At 51.2% G+C, this 22,584-nt stretch overlaps 1 protein-coding gene across 2 annotated transcripts in view; it reads left to right on the forward strand.

The window, feature by feature from the left end:
- Positions 1 to 22,584, forward strand: part of TMEM132E (transmembrane protein 132E) — a 222,899-nt gene that overhangs the window by 157,916 nt on the left and 42,399 nt on the right. Inside the window, exons 1-3 of one of the 2 annotated variants that reach the window (XM_019492977.2) lie at positions 5,892 to 5,959; positions 8,425 to 9,331; positions 15,156 to 15,296. In XM_019492977.2, the coding sequence (XP_019348522.1) occupies positions 8,439 to 9,331; positions 15,156 to 15,296 (1,034 nt within the window). In that variant the 5' untranslated portion in view covers positions 5,892 to 5,959; positions 8,425 to 8,438. Of the gene's footprint in view, positions 1 to 5,891; positions 5,960 to 8,424; positions 9,332 to 15,155; positions 15,297 to 22,584 lie in introns of those variants that run through there. The other variant, XM_014595953.3, reaches the window with a different exon arrangement.

A 22,584-nucleotide genomic window follows, 5' to 3' on the forward strand; every position in this document is an offset into this window, starting at 1 on the left:
TACCATCCTTGCGATTTTCATCCAAATCGGGCAAAAAATGACAATGTTATAAGCATTTTAGTGATTCCCTATTATAACTAATGGCCAAAACAGCATCAAAACGCCGAAACAGATTTGGCCAAATTGAAACAGAACAGTGATCTGAAACTAATCACTGTCCCTCTGAAATGGCCGAATCTGAAATGGAATCAAAACATAGCCGTTTCACACAGCCCTATTAGCAGACATAGACTTGAGCCAACAATGCAGCTTTGGTGGTAGACAAGGCAGGATTGGATTAGAGTAGATTGGAGCTGGTAGTCTCAATCTAAGCAGGATTTTGTTGTAATTTATAACAAATGTAAAGTCACACACCCCATAAAAAATTAACACCCATCTATCCATCCATCTGTCTATCCATCCGTCTATCCATATGTCTGCTATAGGCAAAATTTCCTTCTGTGTTTGAACATATTGGCATTTAGTTTCATTAGGTTCTGTGACTATAAAGTGTTAATCTTCCATTTTGGTCATTCTGCTGGAAGCGGACTGTACCAATATCCTCCTTAATGTATCTCTGCACAGCAGTTTTGCCCTTACTGTCGTGGGATCTCAGTTATTTGAGGGGTTTATGCTTTGAGTTCCTCAGAGTTTTTACCATGCTCTGCATCCTATTTCTGTTTGACATCTATTCAAGATAGCATTCTGTGGGCGCATCTACACAAAACACTAAATGTGCGGTAGACTAATTCTACTGCACATTAGCGCATCACGGCAAAAGCAGTGCTGTTGTGCTAATGTATAGTAGAATTAGTCTATAGTGCTATAGTAGCATCAGTTACTGTGCATTTAGTTAGTACCTGTTATCACAGGTACTAAACTTAATGTGAAGTAATCATGGTGCATTAATGCATGTGTATCTAGTGGTTTAAGGGACTAGATTCAGCACAGGTTTCTCTGCATGCTTCACCATTCCCAGGTATCTTTGTACTCTTCCTCATAAGGCCGCCAGCTTACCTGCCCCAGCACACATTTACTGCAGTCTCCCTGTACTCCTTGCTGTGTTAACTGCTCTCCCAGATGTGCTGTTTCCTTTATGCAGTATTACATATTTTCTTAATTGCCATTAGCCAGCAGCTCTGCAACTTTCTGAACTGACTTGGACCCTCTGGTCTTTCTCATACCCTGGTCCTTCACCTACTTAGGAAGAGCTTGGTATTACAGTGTCCTGTGGTGAATAGGTCAATTTGCATTGAACAAAAAGCTAACTCAGAATGAAGTTGCCAACGGTCTTGGACACACACTGGATTCACTGTAAATTCTTCCAGTGTAAATTGACTTCTGGCTTTGTCTGAAGTAATGTTGGACCAGAAAACAGCATTCCTCGCAGACCACGCACTGTGCAATGGGGATCCACTGCACTTTTTCTGTGGAACTCATTAAGACTACTCTGGGGTAACCAGTTCACAGCCCCAGTGTTCGTGGCTGCTCCCTACACATGCCTGGCTCATCAAATCAGCTCTGAATCGGGACTAGCCAAGTCCCACCCAGAGGACAGTCTGGTTTCTCCATACTCAACACTGTTCTCCAAGCTCTCAGTCAACATTGGTTTACTGCAGACACATGTAGTGAGTGCAGTGACTGTGCTCACTGCTGGAACCTCATTAGACATGCTCAGCAGAAGGGTTGCAGATGCTTCCCCAGATTTTCCCAGCCATGTTTTTAATTTGCAATGCTGACTCCACAAGCCATCATCCATATTCATGGAACTGTGGCTGTGGATGGCAGCTCCAGATGCACAGCCAACCTCAGCTCCCTCATACCCACTATTGGCTCAGAGGTGCCATGGCACACTTCCTTCGAGAGCTGCATCATATGGAAAGCCTGGGGAGATGGGCACAGCAGAGTGGAAACCATGGGAGGGAGCAGCACAGTAAAGAGGGGAGTTGATTTTGTTTGTCCTGTGGCTTATATATACAAGGGAGGCATATTCTCACCTGAAACGTTAATCAGATCATGAATGTGGGAAGGGCTGCTCTGAGCAGATTAAAAATCACCAAAAATCACAAGATTGGCTTAAAAGTCATGAGATTTTTTACCATTATAAATGTTGGAGGGTATTTTTTATTCGTTCTTGGAAGACTTGTTGAACTGTAGGTGCCTAAGTCTGAAATCGTGATTCACAAAACTCTGCTTAGAGATGGCTTAATGCAGGATGTGCCTAAACCTACTAGGTGCCTCCAGCTTTGGCCTGAAGGTTCCCAGATTCCTGCAGTTCTGATTCTGGGACTTCCCAGAACTTTCTTAGTTTGACCAGCTCCTGCCTAAGGCCCTGTTTATTTCCAGAAGCAAAGTGAGGCTGCATCCAAATCCCCTAAGGAGTCCAATTTAGTAGTTGAACTCACAGCTATTGTCAATCAGCACAGTGTCTGGCTGTGGCCAGATTTTCTCCAGTGGGCCAGTGCTTAATATACTGTCTTGGGAAGAGGGCGAGCTGGATTCAGGCCCCTCCTCACCCAAGGAAAATGCATGTATTAGGTGGTATAGCTCTGGATTCACAGCTGGGGCTCAGAAAAGGCCTTGTGGAAATGGGGAAGTCAGTGCTGCTTCTTGCCGAGCTTCTGAATAAGGATCCTGCACCAGGCACCCAAACAAGTAGGGCTTGGAGGCTGCACGGTGGGGAAGGGAGAAAGCAGAGCTGTCCTTACAGCTGTCCTACTGCTTGGGAAAGAACTGGGCCCTCTGGGCTCTCCCTTGGTCCTTCATCCTTCTCTGAAGATAGAACCCCCAGATCTGTGATAGAACCCCTCTCAGCAGCGACCTCTGGGGAAGCTGTTTTGCCCCTGGGTGCCTGATGTGCCAGGCAGGCTGAGAACTAGCTATCAGTATTGCCAAAGAGAATTGGAGCCAGGAGGAGGGAAGCTGATCAAGGCTGGTGCTAGTGTGTCATCAAGCATCAGGAGTCAAATAGGATCCAAACTTGAAACCCCTACTACATTAGCTACCGAATCACCGCTGCTGCTCTTTGCACAGGCTGGAGTGTTACTGGAACCCCATTCCAATTAGCTGGCTTCCCTCCCTGTCCTAAACTGTCAGGGTTGGAAACAGCTGCAACATCACTCCCCAGAGGTGGATGTATTGTAGTAGTGGATGAAGCAACAAGATGGATGCTGACAGCAATGGTTCCGTAGTTTCATAGTCGGTAGGGTCGGAAGGGACCTGAGCATATCATCAAGTCCTACCCCTTGCCATGGAAAGAGTACTGCGGTCAAACAACCCCAGCAAGGCGTTCATCCAGCCTCCTGTTAAAGACCCCCAGGGTAGGAGCCAGCACCACTTCTCTTGGAAGTTGGTTCCAGGTCCTAGCTGCCCTGACAGTGAAGTAGCGCCTCCTAATGTCTAGTCTGAATCTACCCTCTGCCAGCTTGTGACCGTAATTTCTAGTCAATCCTGGGAGTGCTCGGGAGAACAGGGACTCCCCCAATGCCTGCTGGTCCCCTCTGACTAGTTTGTAAATGGCCACTAGATCCTCCCTCAACCTTCTCTTGTGAAGGCTGAACAGGTTCAGGTCCCTTAACCTCTCCTCGTAGGGCCTGCCCTGCTGCCCACTGATCATGTAGGTGTCTCTCCTCTGGACCCTCTCAATGCTGTCCACATCCCTCCTGAAGTGCGGCACCCAGAACTGGATGCAGTACTCCAACTGCGGCCTGACCAGTGTCACATAGAGGGGGAGGATCATCTCACCTGCTTGAAATGCATCTGTGGATACATGACAAGGTGTGCTTGGCCTTCCTGACCACATCCCCACACTGTCGGCCCATGTTCATTTTGGCATCAATAACGACTCCAAGATCCTTTTCTGCCTCTGCTCTGGTGAGAAGGGAGTTCCCCAGCCTGTAGGTGTGCTGCTGGTTCTTCCTCCCCAGGTACAGCACCTTGCACTTGTCAGTGTTGAAACACATCCTGTTCTCATCCACCCACCCCTGTAACCTGTCTAGGTCTGATTGCAGCCTATTCCTCCCTTCTAGCATGACCACTTCTCCCCACATCTTAGTGTCGTCTGCGAATTTGAACAGGGTGCTTTTTACCCCCTCGTCCAAGTCGTTGATGAAGATGTTGAACAGCGCGGACCCGAGGACCGAGCCCTGTGGAACCCCACTGCCCACAACCCTCCAGGTCGAAAATGACCCATCCACCACCACTCTCTGGGTGCAGCCCTCCAGCCAGTTAGTGACCCAGTTGACTGTGTAGGTGTTGATGCCACAGTCCCCTAGTTTTTTAATGAGAATGTGGTGAGAGACAGTGTCAAAGGGCTTCCTAAAGTCCAGAAAGACTACATCCACTGCTACACTTGCTTCTAAGGATTTTGTGACCTGATCATAGCAGGCCACCAGGTTGGTCTGACAGGACCTGCCTCTAATGAACTTGTGTTGGTTGCCCCTAAGCGTAATCTCCCCTGCTGGCCCCTCGCGGACATGTGCCAGGATAATTCTCTCAAAAAGTTTGCCCAGGCTCGAAGTAGGACTGAGTGGCCTATAGTTTCCTGGGTCCTCCTTCCTCCCTTTTTTGAAAATGGGAACCACATTGGCCCTTTTCCAGGGCCAATGGTGGGAAGTACAGGTCTCATTACGTGGTGCGAAAGTAGAGTAGGGAGTCACTTGCTGAGGGCTTTGGCAAACCAATTTAGCCTAACTGCTGCTCTAACACCAGGAGCCAGATAAATTCCTAGCCCCATCCCAATGCCCTTTCCAACCCTGCTGCAAGTGCAGGGCTGGGTACTGATTTGGGGATTCCTTGAGCAAATGCAGGGGACTGGATTGGAGCTGATGGACTAGGAGGCCCCTTCCAAATCAAGCTGATGCAGAGCAGGCATCTGATCCCCACTGCTCTGAACGGCTTACAGCTGGATTCAGAATATTTCAGCTCCTTTGGTTATTGCGTCCTTCTGACTGCAGCAAGAACAAATCTGCTGCTTTTGAATTTAATCATATCTCTCCAAGCTGCCTGAGTAGTGCCAGCATAGCCCAGGGCACACAGGGAGCAGAGACACTGATGAGAGTGAAAGTGAGACCAGCAATGGGCTCTGCCCACACTGAAAGCCAAGGCTGTCTGCTGGGGGAATGGGTAGACAACCCAGCTGATACCAGGGTTGTGGAAGAAGATTCTGGGTACCTGCCATGTAGACTCATGCTCTGTTCTTCACAGGGTCACTCCACTGGGCTCCATGTGGTGGAAAGCATAACACCTCTATGGGAGTCAGTGGGGCCAGATACCCCGCTGAGATGAAGTGGCATCATTCCTTCCAGGTCAACCAAGCTGAAATTCTTTGTACCCACTGGGGATATAGCATGGTGCCATGTGAGAGCCTGTCTGTTCTGGGGCTACCTGGCCTGGAGAGGGAGAGCTGGAGGGCCTGACAGCAGGAGGAGTGTGGTGAGGGCTGGTGATCCAGCAGTTCAGCAGACACAGGGTAGCGTGGGTTAGTAACAACTGGGAAACATGCAGTGTGGTTGGGAGTTGTTGCAGGCCAAGAAGGTAAAATCATTACCTGACCTTCTGGCTAATGGTAATGCTGCAATTGCACCTCAGGATGACATTCACCCAGAGGGTCTGGCACACACTGTGCTGCCCCCAAGACCTGTCTTGGGGCTGGATTTGGCCAAGGGATCTGTCTGGTAGTGAATATCACTGGATGGCTGGGACAAGCAGATCCCCTTCCGCAGCAGCCACTGGGGACTGCCAGGGACAGACAGTGAGACTCCCTGCTGACAGCCCTGCCCCTCTTGGCCCTGCAGCACCCACCACTTGGGAGGGCAGTTACAGGGAGGAGTGCACTAGACCCTGGGGAAAAAAAAAAACCCTTTAGTAATACTAACTCGGTTCCTCTCCCCAGCTCACCCAGCTGCTCTGGCAGGAGAGAGCAGGCCAGTCTGATGGCTTGGTTCCAGCTGATGAAGTGTCCCCTCAGTGCTGCTTCCCGGTCAGCCTCTCATTTACTTTTGAGGTCTAGATGCCCTAGGGCTTGGCATCCACTGCATTACTCAGGGCTCAGCACCCAGGACAGGGGTGGAGTCCCTGGTGCCCAGCACCCACAGTCAGAGCCAGATTGTGGGGCCCACTGGGCTGTCTGTATGCTGGGCTCCTAAGCAGATCTTCCCCTGGATGTCTGTGGGTTCCTTTCCTTGGCTGTCTGGGGCTGGCTCCATTTAGGGCTCCTCAGCAACACCTGCCCAAGGCAGGCACATGGGGCATTGTATGTCTATTCAAGGGGAAAGTAAGTGGAGGAGGGGATGTGTCATCCTTTGTGTCTGTCAGGCTGGGCATTGATCCCAGCTACATGCTATGGTAGCCGTACTAGAAGCAAGATTTGACTCGCATGATTTCCCTAGCCCTTCCTCCCCCTGACTCCTCAGTCAACAGGCAGAGATATTAAGAAGATTGTCTTCACTCCCCAGTCACACCACACCAGGTATTTAAATACCAGGTTGGAGACCAGATACAGGGTCCCCAAAGATATTTTCCTGTCTCAATCCTATTTAAGTACCTAATTCCCATTGATTCCAAAGGGACGCAGGAGGTAAACCTGGGATCTGGGAGGGAGGGTGCTCAGCAGGAGCAGGCCATGGCTGGCTCCATTCTCCTGTGCATTCAGTAACAAGCCTCTTTTGCTTCTCCTGACAAGTTGGTGAGGGCCCATTTACCTTGTCTTTGCCACTCTGCCTCAGAAGCTCACCTGCCTGTCTGGTGACCCTGACTGTACCCCCACCAGGCTCTAAAGACATGTATCACTTGCTTGGCCCCCAGGTTCTATCAGTCAGGAGAGCTTATGAGGCCAGCTAGGGGGAGAGAGTCAGCAGGGTGTCAGGGAAGCACTGCTGATTTGCACTAGGTGAGGTTGCAGGTTCAAAGATGCAGGCGTGTTAGTGGCAACAGGTCTGGCAGTGGAAACGGCAGCTCTGTTTACTAGTTTACTGCTGGCCATTTGGGCCCATACAGCCCCACTCATAGGTTTGCTCTACAGACCTCCAAACCTCCCCCTACCCTGCTCCCCAAAAACCCTCCAGCTGCCCCCTAACAACTCCCATGCTTCAGCTCCCAGTCATCAGCATGGCAACCCAATATTGGAAAGCCTGGCACGCAGTGTGTTTGATTGGGTACCCAACCAGCACTCCAGGGGCTGCTGGGCTAAGCATGCTGCTCATTTGCATATCCCCTTCATTGCAAACCTGTTGTAATCTAAGCATGTCCCCAGCCTGCAAGGGGTAGCTGCATGCACAAACCCTGCTGCTGAACATCAGTCCTTCTTGCTGCTAAATGTAGAGAGCCTTGCTATGATTTGGCCTGTAGTGGCACCCAGGAGCCTTGGGCAGCCCCTTGCACTGGTGCTGCAGAGACACAGTGCTCTCTGTGGTCTGATTCCTCATCCTACCAAGCTCCACCTAGAGCTGCAGGTGGTTTCTTTGGCAATGTCTGAGATACTTGAAACAAGACTGCTGGAATCAGGGGATTTAGAAGAGCTGGTTCTAGGCCCCTTCACATTTTCCTGTTGTTTCCTCAAGTCATTTTGGTCTCAGCCTATTTCCAAATGACTTAATGTTAGCTCATGGGCCAGATCTAAAGCAGGTCTCAGCTGTATTGATTTGTACTCATAGAAACTAGGGCACCCATGTGTCCTCAGTGATGTTAGGGAGCACTGACACAAAGCTGAGGAGTTTATCTGTCTCAGAATACAGTGAGCATGAGCCCTTTTCCCTACCTTCCTCCCTGCCCGTGAGCAGCAACTTGGAAAGATGTTTCCTGGTCCTTGCCCCTTGGCAAGATGCACGGTCCAGGTGCTTTACTCAGATTAATTGCCAGCATCTTACAGGTACTGTGTGGAATCTGGGGATGCACGCAATGTATGCAGGGACCCTATAGATGGCTGAGGGGCTGCAAGGGGTTGGACATGCTTTACATGCAGGGCAGAACTCTGGATGCAGGGAGAAGTATAAAGGCAGAGCATGGTCTTCTAAGGGAGGCATCGCATTCCCTTGCTCCTTAAATGCAGTTGCTTTGCCTTGGTGCCTCTTCTGAAGTCCCTGTGATACAAATGCAGAGAACTGCAGCTGAGGGAGAGTCCTGCAAGACTAATCCTCCTTGCACAAAGGGCCTGAATCTCCCCTCACCTCAGAGCAAAATGTTGCTGTTTCTATTGCTTCCAGTGGCATGAGCACTGAACTGGGAGCCAGGAGATTGGGGTTCTACTGTCACCTCAGTTACTGGGCAGCCGTGGGTCAGTCCAGTTGCTGTTCCATGCCTCAGTTCCCACTCCCCTTTAAAATGGCAACAAAAGTCCTGGGCAGGGGCAGGGTGGTAGGAGATGAGACCCAGGGCTGTGGGAATGCCCTGAGGACTCCCTCCTATTCCCCCACCCCTTATCTCTCCCTTTTTCTTTTTTGTTTCCAGCCCAGGCTAAGATTATGGTGCCCAGCTCAGAGCCCTTGGAACCCTCCCCACCCTGGGTGGCCATAACGCTGCCTGTGAGCTACCGCCTCTCCAATACCCGTCTGGCTTTCTTCCTGAAGGAGGCGCGGGCCAAGCCGAGCGGGAACATCAGCACCCCCCTGCAGCGTGCCGAGCCCTTCGTTGTCTTCCAGACCAAGGAGCTGCCTGTCCTCAACGTTTCCCTGGGGCCTTTCAGCACAGGCCTGGTCCTGCCCAAGGAGCAGCTCCAGCCTTCCAGCACCCTGGAGATCCCTGACCGCCTCACTGTCAACTGGAAGGTGCGGGCCTACATCATCCAGCCCCGGGTGCTGGCCAGCCAACCTGTGGTCCAGGTCCTCTTCTACGTAGCTGGACGGGACTGGGATGACTTTGACGTGACCGACCGGCTGCCCTGTGTCCGGCTCCATGCTTTCCGGGACTCCCGTGAGATCAAGAGCTCTTGCCGTCTGCGGGGCACCCTGGCCACTTGCCTTGTCCAGGCTGAGCTGCCCCATGCATGGTTTGGCCCCTCTGCCATGCCTTTGGGCAGAAGGAAGGCTACGGAGGGCCTGGACTTGAACAGTGAGAGCCAGCAGGCTGAACTCTATTACACATTGCACACTCCTGACAGTGCTGGGGAGTGTGCAGGTGAGGCCTCCTTGCGCCGGGGCAGTGCTGCAGCCAGGACTGAAGGCCCTACTCAGCATCCCTTGCTGCGCATTGGCAGCATCAGCCTTGTGCAGCCACCACCCACCCAGCTGATGCAGGAACACCGGCTGGACAGCAACGTGTTCATCCGGCTCCCAGACAAGCCCCTCAAGCCAGGCGAGGTACTCAGCATCTTCCTCTACCTGATGTCCAACTCAACCGTCGAGCACTTTACACTCAGGTACAGTTCTCTGCCCTACTTGGGGCACCTGGACTCCTCTGGGGTTGGGGCAGGGCTCTGGAAACACTTGGATGCTGTCTCTTGACTTTCACCATGGGTTGCTTTGCAGTTGCTGCCAAGCCTTACCCCAGAGGTGCCTGCACTTCACCGGCTAGGAAAGCAATCCTTCTTACTGACTGGGTTTAAAGGCAGTTTAAGGGAGATGAGGATGCAGTGCCTCAAGGAAGGAAGTCACTGCTGTTTGGTAGCATTTAACTTTCTGCACTAGGAGCAAGGCGCAGAGTCTTGAAGCATGTCCCAGCTAGGCTGAACAGACTGCACATGCAGAGGATTCCAAAACAGGGACTTGCTCAGTTTAATTGGAAAATGAGCCTTTTTCCTTTCTCCTGTGGAAAATTTTGAACTGTCCCTGACACATGAAGACCCCAAATAGTTGGGCTGAAACATGCTTTACCCTCCCCCACCCTACACTTTCCCACTGCTGCTTGCTCCTCTTGCATAGCTAGCACCCTGCATAACCACTTCCCCCCACATTTCAGCCCGGGGGATGGGGGATGGAGCATCTTGGGGTCCATCCTTACCTTGCACTGTGGGTCACCATAGAAACTAGATGAGAATGGTGGCCATTTTTCTGGGATAAGAGGTGCACCAGGCACCAGGAGCCAGGTGTCTCTTTGCTTAGCTTCTCCAGTATTGCGTGCTGCTGTCTAGCCCTCAGTTTTCATGGCCATGGTCAGGGGTGAGTGTGGGAAGGAACAGAACAAAAATCTCCTGAGTCCCAGCCCTGTGCCTTAATCACAATGCTTCCCTTCCAGCTTGATGGTGGCTGTAGTGGAGAGAGGTAGATGTGTGGTGCCATGAGGAAGGGGTGTGAGGTGTGTGTGTTTGTAGGAGGGGTGCCAGCAGCACAAGAAGACTCTGGATGGGGACTGTGGATGCCAGGTGGAGAAGTGACAGCCCCATCCCTCTCCCCAGCATGAAGGCAAAGCCAGCTCATGGACTGGGAACCCTGGGGCAATGGCTCAATGATCCTTTCTTCTGGTCCACAGCCCCCTGTCACTCACTCCACCCCAGAGCCAGGTGTGCCAGTTACTGGCCACAGCACAGAGCAGAGAGCAATCAGGGTAACTACTGGTGGGTTGCTGTATAGGAGTCCAGTGTTTGATGATATCACTGCCATAACAGTACACAGAATGGAGCATCAGGTAAGGACATTTGCACATAAGAGATCCTGATGCATCCCAGCCCATTAGCATTCACACTTAAATTGCATGAATAAATACCCAACTCTGATCATGATTTTAATAAGCACAAGCTGCTCTTCACTCACCCAGTTAATAAAGGGGTAGACTTTACATGTCTTTACTTACAGGAGGAATGTTACTGCCAAGTCCAAGGGGATAGCTTTGTATAGGAGGACTGCAGGGGCTGGTCTGGGGCAGAGAGGTTAAGGCTGTATCAAGCTGCCAGACTTCTCCACTGGGGAGGAGCTGGGCTGGTACTGATTTTGCTGCTCCTGGTCTGACATGGAGCCTGCTGGGGCATTGGGAATCAGGGCAGATTTGTTTCTAAAGCCCTGCTGTTGTACCATATCTCATAAGCAAAGTATGGCTGGGTCATTGTGGAGACATCTGAGAAACTGCTGCAGAAGGGAAAGGTGAGATATCTCATTAAGGAGTTCCTCCCTGGGTGGCATTATCCCAGTGGAATGCTAGGGGACTATGCTGCAGGAAAGGGATGGGGGCAATAGGAGGTGCTCTCCTTCCCAGGACGAGTTGATCTGCATGCTATAGTGGCAGTGCTGGGAAGTGATGTAGTGCAGAGAGTAAGTAGAAACTTTATTGGAAGGCCATTGTCCACTTGAGTTAGGGTTGACTCCGGTGTCCTGATGTGGCACTAGCAGGTGCTCTGATGCATGGCAAGGGGCTCAGTGCTGGCACTGTCTCTTGCAGTCAGTGCAGACACCAGTCCCCCAACCTGGAACTAACTCTGCTGCAGGGAGCAGTGAGAGGGCTTGATAACTGGCAATCTCCCTCTCCCCTTTGCATTTCTGACCTGGGTGCTCCAGCACTAGAAATCTCTAAGCTGGAGGGTGTTGGGAGCAGAGGCTTGATAGCAGTGGCTAGGGGGCTAGTTCTGACCCTGATACCCCACCTCAGTGCTCTGGGGTCAGTGCTGTCCCTTGCACTCAGTACAGATGACCAGTTCCCCCTTCTGGGGCTAATTCTACCATGTCACTGGAGGTCCTTGTCTTACAGCAGTGAGATGATAAAGCCCACTCCAGCCCCCATCAACTGCACTTCTCCATAGCTGGGCAGTCCCCTCGCCCCCAGAGTGTATGCTTTTCCCTTTCCCAAAGCAGGGACTGTTGCTTTAAAGTTGTGGTGGGTAGATAGAGTGTATGCAATGATGAATAGATACTGTATATAGATGGATGGGGGTGTGTAGCGATGAATGGGTAGCTGGGTGTACATCAAGATGTGTCTATAGGAAGCACATGTGGGTCTGGAGCTTGCAGGGTCTTGGGGTAGTGGTCTGGCTGGCACAGCTTGGTGTCTTGCTTGGGTCTCAGTTGCCCAGACACGCACACTGTGCCTGGTGCTCAGCGTGCAGAGTAATCTGTGGCTGGCAGTCTGCATGGCTGTCTTGCCTCTGTTCCTATATTTAGTCCTCGGCAATATAATTAGGAGCAGTGGGAGGAAGGAGCTTTACCCATGTTTTGTGGCATCACAACATTGCTGTTCACGTCTATGCAGTTTCCAGGAGTGGGGAAGCAGTGTGCCTGCCTGTCCCAGCCTCAGCAGCAGCTGTAACAGCTGGGCTTGGGGCTGCCAATCAGGCCTGGCAGGAGCCTTCAGCATTGACCTATGGAGGGAATGAGCAAGAGGGAGGTTCACAGTATTGAGCACAGCTCCATGTACTAGCCACCGCCTCAGGTATTTGTTACCAGCACACTGCCAGGTAGCTCCCCCAAGTAAGGCCCAAGGTGACAACACCATGTTCTTAGGTCCAGTATCAGTCTTATGTGGACTTCTACTGCCTCCATTACTTGCACCTGCTGAAACCTGAGCTCTGGGATGGGGAAGGCAGGGTAGGTGCAAGTTAGAGGCAGAGCCATGGGGTAGGGCCTGCAGGCAACCACTGGATGGGTTATAAGGAAGGGCCTCCTGTCTAGTCTCTTCCCCCAATGAGAGCATGCATGGGCAACATGAAAATGAACTTTCCTTGTCCCATTGGAGGCAGCCCTCCCTGGCACATGGAAGTTGCCTGCAAGTGATGGGGCTCTGGCAGGTTATGGGCTGTGGAAATGTAATCCCAGGCCATGGGCAAAGCATAGCCCAATGTCTAATATGGCTGGGTCTGACCACCAGGCTACTTACATTGTTGCAAGCACCCTTCAAACCAGAGAACTCCTCCCTATTATGCTCCCTACCCACCCCCTCTCCCTGAGCTGTCAGGTTAATGTGTGGTACCAAGGGGTTGCTTCCCACCTGCCCATAGACTGTGGCACTCACTGCTCCAGCTTTGAGTCCCCTCATTCTGCAGCATGTAAGGGAACATAGCTGAGGAGGCTGCTGTCAGGCACTACAGACAGGGATTGGACATCTGCCTCAGCCAAATGGGACTGGGGGCCTTTCCGCAAGTCTGCAGCAGGTGATAAGCTCCTTTTCAGTAGCTTGCATTGATTGAGTCAGGGGCTGGGATGATGGTCCTAAGCCTCCTTCCAGACAAGTCCTAATGGTTATCACTGCTGCAGGTTGAGGGCTGAACTAGACCCTGGTTCCTCTGTGCCACAGAGCCTGAACCCAGTTCAGGGTGGGGATGCAGAGGTGTGTGGACAGGGGACCCTACAGATGAGGGTGGACACCTTGAGCCAGGTACAAAGAGGGGGTTGTTCCCCAGGGTTGTCATCCAACACTGTGCTCTGGCATCCATCATATGCTGCAAGAGGCATAGGTGCATGTTACCCAGTGCTGCCAAGGTGCTGCTAGGATATACCCTGTGGGGAGGGCAGTATCCATCATGCAAGTGGCTTGTGTGACCTTGGGCATGTCCCTTAAGGCAAGGTCTTGACACCAGTGGGAGTGAGGAACTTCAGTAACCTGACAGATCCAGACCATGCTGTCTCTGTCCCTGGCTACGGAAGAGGGGGAGGTCACCATCCCACCTGGGGTGGGAGCGGTGAGGAGGGCCAAGGTTTATTGGGATCTGATGCACATTGATTGGATGTCTGGAGCTGGCAAAGCATCTGCACACCTTGTCTTCTTCACAACCTTTTCCCTGTCACTGGTTCCATGAGGCAAGGCAGGGGTACAGGCTGGGGAACAGAGGGACAGAAGAAATAAAGGTTGCAACCAAGGTCAGCCAGTCAGTCTGGGACAGAGCAGGAACTTGAACCCACATCTTCTTGCTCCTAGGCAAGTGGAGACCCAAAGGGGTTCCCCCTGGAAAATCATTTATTTGAGCCACACTGGCATTGACCATAGGGGTGTGTCAGCCCCTGGACTATGGTTTGTCCACTGCCCTGCTACCCAAAGCAATGTGGAACCAGTGGATTGAAGCCAGTGGACCTGCTCTGACTGACACCAGTTGTGGATCTGGCTCATGTGCCAAATCCCTCCCTGTCTCACAGGCCTAGACTACATGCTGGGGCACCAGGCTGTCAGGCCCCTGTGGGTCAAGCCCCACTGCAGCTTTCTGCAGTTTGGAAACCAGGTATATAGTTTCATTGCAGAAGCAGGTTGTAGGCCCCAGCCAGAGGCAGCTGGGCCTGCAGGTGGAAGCAGTTAGAAAAAGTAGAAATGTATTTTGGCACTGAGATAGATAAGAGCAGCAGAGGGCTGAGCCTGCACAGCCACAGCATACTGGATCAGTGGAAACCAGCATTGCCCACTACGTAGATTCAGGGCTTGCCATACTGCCCTGCTTGTCATTTCTGCTGAGAGGGACAGTGAAGGACCAGCAGTGCTAAGAGCCAGATTAACCCCATCCTCAGGTTCACTACTGGGGTGTGACAAAGCTGACTGCTGCCAATGCAGTTGTTGTACAAGTCAGTTGTGTGTGAGGATCTAGGGCTAGAACCCTGGAGCTTTGAAACTAGAACTCATGACTTGAGCTAAAGGAGCCTTTTCTGGCTAGCAGCAGTAGTATGGCTTTTATCTTCTCCATGGGCCAGTTTCTCACAGAGACACACACACTGCAGTCATTTGCTAGCTTGACCTCAAGCCTGGAGGCTTTGAGAGAGAAGTGAGACCAGGTTCCAGGCCAGGTTTGTGCCAGAAACCAGCTTAGATGACTGTCATGGGCCCTCTAGCCTTAAAATCTGTGGTTTAGCCACCACAGAGCTAAATGAGCCAGTCTGAGTTGCATTCAGTTACTACCAACCTGGTTTTGATTTGCACTGCTTCCAGGAGCCCCCAAAATAACAAGTTCTTTTGGTCCATAGATCTTAAGGGAGGCTGGGATTGTTATCCCCATTTTATAACAATAGGGGCTGGGGGAAAATGGAGGCACAGAAAGGGCAAAGGAACTTGCCCAAGATTCCCCAACAGCTCAGAATGGAACCCAGGTCTCCTGAGACCTTGACCCTGGCACTGCCAGCCTCCTAGCACTCATGGCAAAATAATGGCATGAGGCAGCAGCATGCAGCAACTAGAGGAAGGGGATTTGGGGGCAACAGGGCTCTTCGCCCCCTGCCCCTCCTTTTCCCACCAGGATATCAAGCTTCCTTAGCTCCAGTCCAAGGCTGTGGGTGAGTCTGGGGGTGGCCAAGGGCACACATGGTTTTCCTGACTTGAGTGTTGCTTTCCTGTTTTCCTGGCAGGGTGAAGGCCAAGAAGGGCGTTAACCTCCTCAACACAAAATCCAGGAACCTTCAGTGGCTGGTGAACTCGGAGTTGCTGACAGGTGGCAAGCACTCCACTGCCACTGTCGATGTGGCCAAGATAGAAGGTGCTCTGCCCAGGTAAGAGATAGACCAGGGGTGGGCAAAATGTGGCCCGCGGGCCAGATGCAGCCTGCCAGGCCATTCTATCCAGCCCATGGGGCCCCTAAAAATTTTTGAAAATTAATATTTGTCTGCCCCTGGCTGCCTGTCATGTGGCCCTTGATGGCTTGCCAAAACTCAGTAAGCGGCCGTCCACCCAAAATAATTGCCCGCCCTGAGATAGACAGTGCAAGGGCCAGGCCCTTGTCGCTGCCAGCTGCTACCACCAGTGGGCATCATGATGCTCTTTAGGGACATTGGTGCCCAGTGGCAGGGCATGGCTGTGGGTCTTCAGCACCCTGCACATGGGTCCTTGGCATCAGCTGCAAACTCAGCAACCCCTCTACTGTGTGTGTTACAACACTGCTTTGGATGTATCTCCCTGGTGCTTAGTTGGGAGAAGCCATCTCTGCCCCAAGAGCTCACAGACAAGACTGGCACTATAACAAAGGGGAACAGAGACACACAGGCATTACCAGAGAGATATCCCAGGTCACATCTGGGACAAGAGCCCAGGTTCCCAGCCTTCAGTGCAGGGCTCACTGGACAACTCTGTCATTAGCTGGGGAGGTGGCTGGGGCTCCAGCCCAGTGTCCTGTCTCCCGCTATGGCCAATACCAGCTGCTACAGCAGGAAGTATGACACATGCCCTAGTGGAGACCCAGGAAATAACCTTCCAAGCCAAATGGACACAGCATGGAGCTGTCACTGCCTTGTTTATGAGAGTTAAAAGATCCATGTAGACTTCCTCCTCTCTCCTTCTCTTGCCACCCTTTGCCTCTGAACATCCTCAAATGCAGCACAGGCTAGGAAAACTCATGATGCCATTGGGAGTTGCATGGTGGTTGTGGCCTTCCCTTCCACCTCAGTTACTGGAGCCTCAGGGTCAGGTGAGAATCTAGACTTCCACTGAAAGAATGGCATAAGTTTCAGTGCGGTACCATCAGGGACAAGCTTCAAACTGAAGGACGCTCGCAGCCAGAGAGACCCACAGGCAAAGATAGCAGCCTGTCATGTGCCAAGATCCCCGGCCTCTACCACTTGAGATGAAAGTGTTCCCTGGCCTCCCACCCAGTGTTCCCTGGCCTCCTCCCTGCCTGTGTTCCCTGGCCTCCACTCTCCTACCTGTCATGGCTTGATGTTGCATATATGAAGGGGAGGCTGCCTATAGGTGCCAGCATACACCTAGCAACTGGAAGTGCCTTTTATATCTTGGTGCCTTTTACATCTTTGCCCCCACCCCACAGGTGTACACCCTCTTTAAGAGGGTCTTAGTTACCTTAGGGGTTAGACTCATGACCTCCAGCCACTCCTATCACCACACCCATGCCTTGCAGATGACTCTCATTTTTCCCTTGTAAGTGATTTCTCAATCCCAAATAGACAGTGGCCCCTTCCCAGCCTCTGCCCCTTTTTGTCTGGCTGAGCCCCCCTAGCCCTCAGACTCTGGGTTCTGGACCCCATCCCCCAGCGTCTCTGACCAAAGCAGGTCTCACAAGCACAGAACACCCTTGGCACCCTGTTTTGTGGCCTTCAGGCCTCCACTAGAGCCCCAACTACTCCACTGGTCACAATCTTAAATAAAAAAAAATAAAACCAACACACAAAATGTTAACCATGTAGTTCTAACTCAAACTCAATCCTTTCAGGGCCATTCGTAAGGAATGGCCTCAATTCCCTCACCCCAAAGTTCCTCCTTTTCCTGTGACAGCCAGCCCTGCCTCTCAGCTCTTAGCTGAGACTTGGATTGCCAGCCTCAGCTCTGAGAGTGGGCTCATATGCAGCCAAGCCCACCCTTTCTGGTCAGCTGACTGCTGCCCTTGGAGATGTGCCCAATGGTTCCTACTCAGTCTAACAAATTGTTTTCCCTGCAGTCTTTCAACAGTTCTTAGCAGGCCTAGGCCTCAAGGCTAGGGCTCTTGTTGGGGCTAGCTGTTGTAGCAGTCCACCCTTGATGGGTTACAAAAGTCCTACTCCCCCTCTGATTGCATTTAACAGGGTTGAGGTTCTTGTTACACCATCCATTAGGGGACATCACCATTTTTGTCCTCTCATATATACCTTCTCATTCTTGGTCAAGAATTTGGTTGCATGTAGGGGATGGAGGTGGGAAGAGACTTGCCAGTTGGATGAGTTCAAAGAGGAACCACACACTATCATAAGAGCTGGACCTAAGGGAAGAAGAAAGGCATATTTGAAGCCAAACTGTACAACTGGCAGCATAAAAGCAAGGACACAATTAGGCGGCGCTCCCTTTCTCTTCCTTCTAGCGCTGGTGGAATCCACATGTCAAGGGCTGGCTTTTTTCAGTTTCCTTGCCTGAAGCTCGTTCCCTGGAACTGCCTGATAAGCTTTTGTTGTTGGGGATTTTTAATTGAAAGAACAGCACATGAATTCCTCAAGGAAGTAAGGGCCCAGATGCTCAGGAGAGATTTCTGAGTCTTGAAGGTGAACTGAATGCTAAGCTGGAAATGGAGGTAAGCTCACTAGACTCCTCTTGTGCCCAGCCTTGGAGAGATACCAAGCCCAGGAGTGGGCTTTAGCTTGTCTTTTTTAATTCTTTGCTGAAGGGCATCCTAGAAGGGGAATCTGTAATGTCTGGAAATGCATCTTTGCAGTGCATTGCTCCACCACTAGATGTCTCACAGGATCTGGTCCCTGGTAGACAAAGGCAACCAAGCTGGAACACAAGCTGTGCGGAAGCCTTTCTTTGTTCTTATTGCTACCAAGGATTTTTTTGTTGTTGTTGTTTAAAGCAGATGCCTCCTGTTTAGGAAGGTTTCTGACTCTTTGTCACACAAAATGTTGGGCCCCTTAGGCACGCTGAAATTTCTGTAATGAGTCAGAAAGAGAGAGAGGATTTCACAGTGGGGGAAAGGTTGTTTTTTGTTTATTCTGTGTATGATACCTTATTATAAGGTGACACATTAACTTACCTCTTTATGGATGTTGATTTAGAAAAGATCCTGGCATCTAGGTCATTACTGATCTAAACTAACCTAGTGACAATTAGTACGCTTTTTTCCCATTCATGTAAAGCATTATCCACTGTTGCCAGTAATTAATTAATTAAGTAGTAGCTGTAGGAGACCCCAGTCAGGAGTCAGGGTCTGTGCAGGGTGCTGCACAAACACAGGAGGAGATAATGTCTGCCCCTAAGAGCTTCATATCTAGTTAAAGGGGAAAGTTGGCCCAAATCTAGTACCTACATGGGCTTTGGCAGTCAACTGATAAGCACGAGGAGGATGGACCATCGAAATAAACCCTGGAGGGGAGTGGGAGGAATGGATTATCTTCCTGAATCCATCTTCTTCTAGAGGCAAGCACCTCTAAAAAGGATACTTTGATCAAATCAGATTACTGAGGGTGGAACAGGGGTAGAGGACTGAATTATCTAGCCTATGTTATACAAGACATCAGAGTAGATGAGCTCATGCTCCCTGCTGGCTTAAAATCTATAAATCTCTGGATAAAACAGAATGTGGATGGAAATGGAGCAGAAATGCCTAGGGAAAGGTAGAAGAACAGGAGACTCAATGACCTTGAAATATTAGCTGATCAGATAGACTCACTAGTATTCTAGACCCAGTTGAATGTCCAGCTGCTCTTGCCTGTGCATTTAACTTTTTCAGTAGATGGTACCATAAGTCATCATAAACAATCACTTCTTGGAGACAGGATAGTGGGCAAGAGCGACCCCCTACTCCTATCCAGTGTGACTGCTCCTATTCTGTATTCAGTTACACAGCAGTCTATCTGGAGTCACACCCATTGATTTCACTGATGAGAGCCAGTGGAATCAGTTACACAGTTATTTCCCAAATCAATTATTTAGCTAAAGTATTACAATTTCGAAACACACTGCTAGATTGTATCACACAGCCCCTTTCAGCAGCTGGTCAGCATAGAGAACAACAACTTGCTACTGCTGCCAGACCAGAGAACTATTTCTTTAGTAAATTGTGTTTTGGAAACTAACAGTCCTTGTTTAGAGACCCTACTGAGAATCCAGAGATGTGGGGATTGATAACAATGCCATGTTTTCTAAGCAAGTTGTATGAAGTACTTGGCAAAAAAGTATATTCCAGGTGGTCTTTCAAACATGGTATTCACAAACAGCTCCATCCACCAAAATGTAATCTAATCCATAGCCTGGAGATGCAAGGGCAGGGACATGGACATCCTGTAAGCCAGGAGCAGGCAATTATTTTGGGCAGAGGGCTGCTTAATAGGTTTTGGTGAGCTGTCAGGGGTCATGTAGGTAGCCCCGCCCCTTGGCAATTGCCTCATCCCCTGGTTGCCACATTGGGACCAGAAATCCTGCCCCCTAACCTCTGACCTTTGCCACTGGAAGTCCTCCCTTTGCTGCTCCCCCCACCCTGCCAAATACTCCTTTTGGGAGGTGGGGGTTGCGACCTTAGAACCAGGAAAAAAAATCAAATCATACACTAGAAGTCAAACACCTACTATAATATATTTTAATTTCAATACAAAAATATTTGTCATGACTTCTGATTGTTTACTGTATATAGAAGGGATTGCATATTAACTCAAAAATAAAGAGTCACTCACATATATATTGTGTGTATGTGTGTGTGTGTGGTAGGGTGTGGGAGCATGTGGGGGTTATGAGAGGTGTGGCTGTGTAGGGGGCATAGGGTATGTTGGAGTGGATTTATATGTCGATGGGGGTTATGGGGGAAGGGTGTGGGTTTGTGGGGTGTGAGGGAAAGTGGGGGGTGTAGGTACACCCCACACACTCCCCTCCATGGTGCTCAGCCTCCACTGCTGGCAGCAGCAGCAGGTGGGGATGTCAGGGTGCTCATGCCCGGTGTAGGTGCCTGGTGATGCATGGCTCTGGCCAGCACTGCTTGGGAGGAGGGAGCGGAGCCTGGTCTAGCACCAGGGCTCCGTGCCACATGCCTGCACCTCCAACGCTCACAGTGGGGGAAGCCCCACCCTGGAGCCTGCTGCTCCCCCACTCCCTGCTGCACAGGTCTGTGTACTCTGCTGGGAGTAGAGGGAGCCCCACCCCCTGTTTCCCCACAGCGTCCAGCATGGGGCTTCCCCTGCAAGTGCAGAGCTGCAGGTGTGTGGTGCAAAGCCCATATGATAGAGGCAGCCAGCATTGTGCTGGAGGCGAGGAGTTGCACCCCTGTGGAGCCTGCCCAACTGCTTCTATCGTTGGGTCTCCATGCCTGCAGCTCTGCACTCACAGCAGGGAAGCCCCGTCCTGGACTTCATGGGGAAAAAGGACAGGGCTCCTTCCACTCCAGGTGGAGGGTGGGGACCTGCGCAGCAAGGAGCAGGGAGGCAGCAGTCTCCAGCATGGGGCTTCCCCCACTGCAAGTGCTGGAGCTGCAGGTGCATGGCACAGAGCCCCAGTGATAGGGCAGGCTTTGCTTCCTCTGACCATGCAGTGCTGGCTGGAGCTGCACCCCACCAGGTGCCTGTGCTGGGCACGAGTGCCCTGACCTCCCTGCCTGCTGCTGCTGCCAGCAGCAGGGGCTGCACACCATGGGGGGAATGGGTGGGAGACCTCTACACCCCCCATCCTCAAACCCACACTCTGCCCACCTGAGCTCTGCACACCCGCTGCCCCTCTGGGCACAGGCTCCATGCTACACTCCCACTACTGCCCAGCTGCATCTCCAGCCCCCTTCCCCCCACCACTAGCCCGGCCACTTCCAGTACCTGCTGCCCTGAATGAGCAGGTTCCGGCTGCAGCAGGAGCCCCACCCTGAAGCTGCTGGCTGGGCAGAGTCCTTCCACCTAAGAGGGTGGGAACAAGGCCCAATAAGGTATGTTGGTGGGGGTTGCACATGTGGGTGTCTTACTCCCACCCTTGTAGGTGGAAGGGCTGTGTGGGGTGCAAGTCATTGGGGGGCGCCATGGGCTGGATGAAAGTGCCTTGTGGGCCAAATCCAGCCTGCGGCCCGTACTTTGCCCACCCTTGCTTTAAGCCTACTCATGCTAGGGGAAGGCAATTAAGTGCCTAATTTGGCTCCCACACTTCAGCAATGAGTTTGCATATATATAACAATGGTTTATTGAAAAGAGCCTAGTTGTAGCACTTACTATTCTGCTGCCCACAGATCATCTAATGAGTGAGGGATTGGGTTTGAAGAACAATTGAGAGTGAGGTGTCCTCATTCTTCATGGTTTTTTGTGGAACTAATGCAAACAAAGGGATTGGTGGGAAGAAATAATAGCTAAAGGCTACAAAAATTGCTGGGGGACAGGAAAACACTAACTGGAGCATGCCCAGGGACCGACATACAAGAAAGCTCCGTAGATAGGGACACTAGGAGAGCCACTCCTGAGAGAGCTGAGAGAATAGTTCTCCTTCAGCATGACAGGAAGTCGAGGGTCTCAACTGGAGGACTCAGGTGCCTGTACACTAATGCCAGGATCATGGGGAACAAGCAGGAGGAGCTAGCCCTCCTACTCTCCAGTGGGCATTATGATCTAATAGGGGTTACAGAGACCTGGTAGGACTCCTCACATGATTGGAACATAGTCATAGAGGGTTACGCCCTGCATAGAAGGGACCGAGTAGGGAAGAAAGGTAGAGGTGTAGCTCTCTATGTGAAGGAGGAGTACACCTCCTTGGAGGCCAACATCAGCTCCAAAGAAGAACAGTTTGAAACCCTCTGGGTCAAACTACAGAGGTGGCGGGGATGGCAAGAAAGACCTAACTGTAGGTGTTTACTGCAGACCACCAAACCTGGGGGAGGAGCTCAATTTGGGATTTCTCTCAAGAACTGACAGAGTCCATGAGTGCACGGGACATGGTCGTCACAGGCAACTTCAACTATCCAGATATCTCTTGGGAGGAACACTCGACCAAGTTGGATCAGTTGCATTCCTTCCTGATCTACATCGAAGAGCTCTTCCTGACTCAAGAGATGCACAGGCCAACTAAAGGTAACACTTTCCTAGACTTAGTCTTGGCCAAAGAAGACAATCTGTTGACCGACTTGAACGTAGAGGGCAACCTGGGTGACCATGGAACCATCACGTTCACTGTCCATCGCAAGGCAAGCAAATTAGATATCAGGGTTGAAGTTTTGGACTTCAGAAATGCAAATTTCAACAAGCTCAGGACAATAGTAGGGGAAGTGCTGCGGGACCAGGGACTGAAGGCAAAAGGAGTTCATGAAGAATGGTTGTTCGTTAAGGACATAATCCTTGAAGCACAAAGGAAGTCCATTCCTATGCGGAGGAAAGGTAGCAAAAGGGCTGGGAAGCCCTCTTGGCGAAACAG

This window comes from Alligator mississippiensis, chromosome 14 (genome assembly GCF_030867095.1).
Source record: "Alligator mississippiensis isolate rAllMis1 chromosome 14, rAllMis1, whole genome shotgun sequence".
NCBI classification, from domain to species: domain Eukaryota; kingdom Metazoa; phylum Chordata; order Crocodylia; family Alligatoridae; genus Alligator; species Alligator mississippiensis.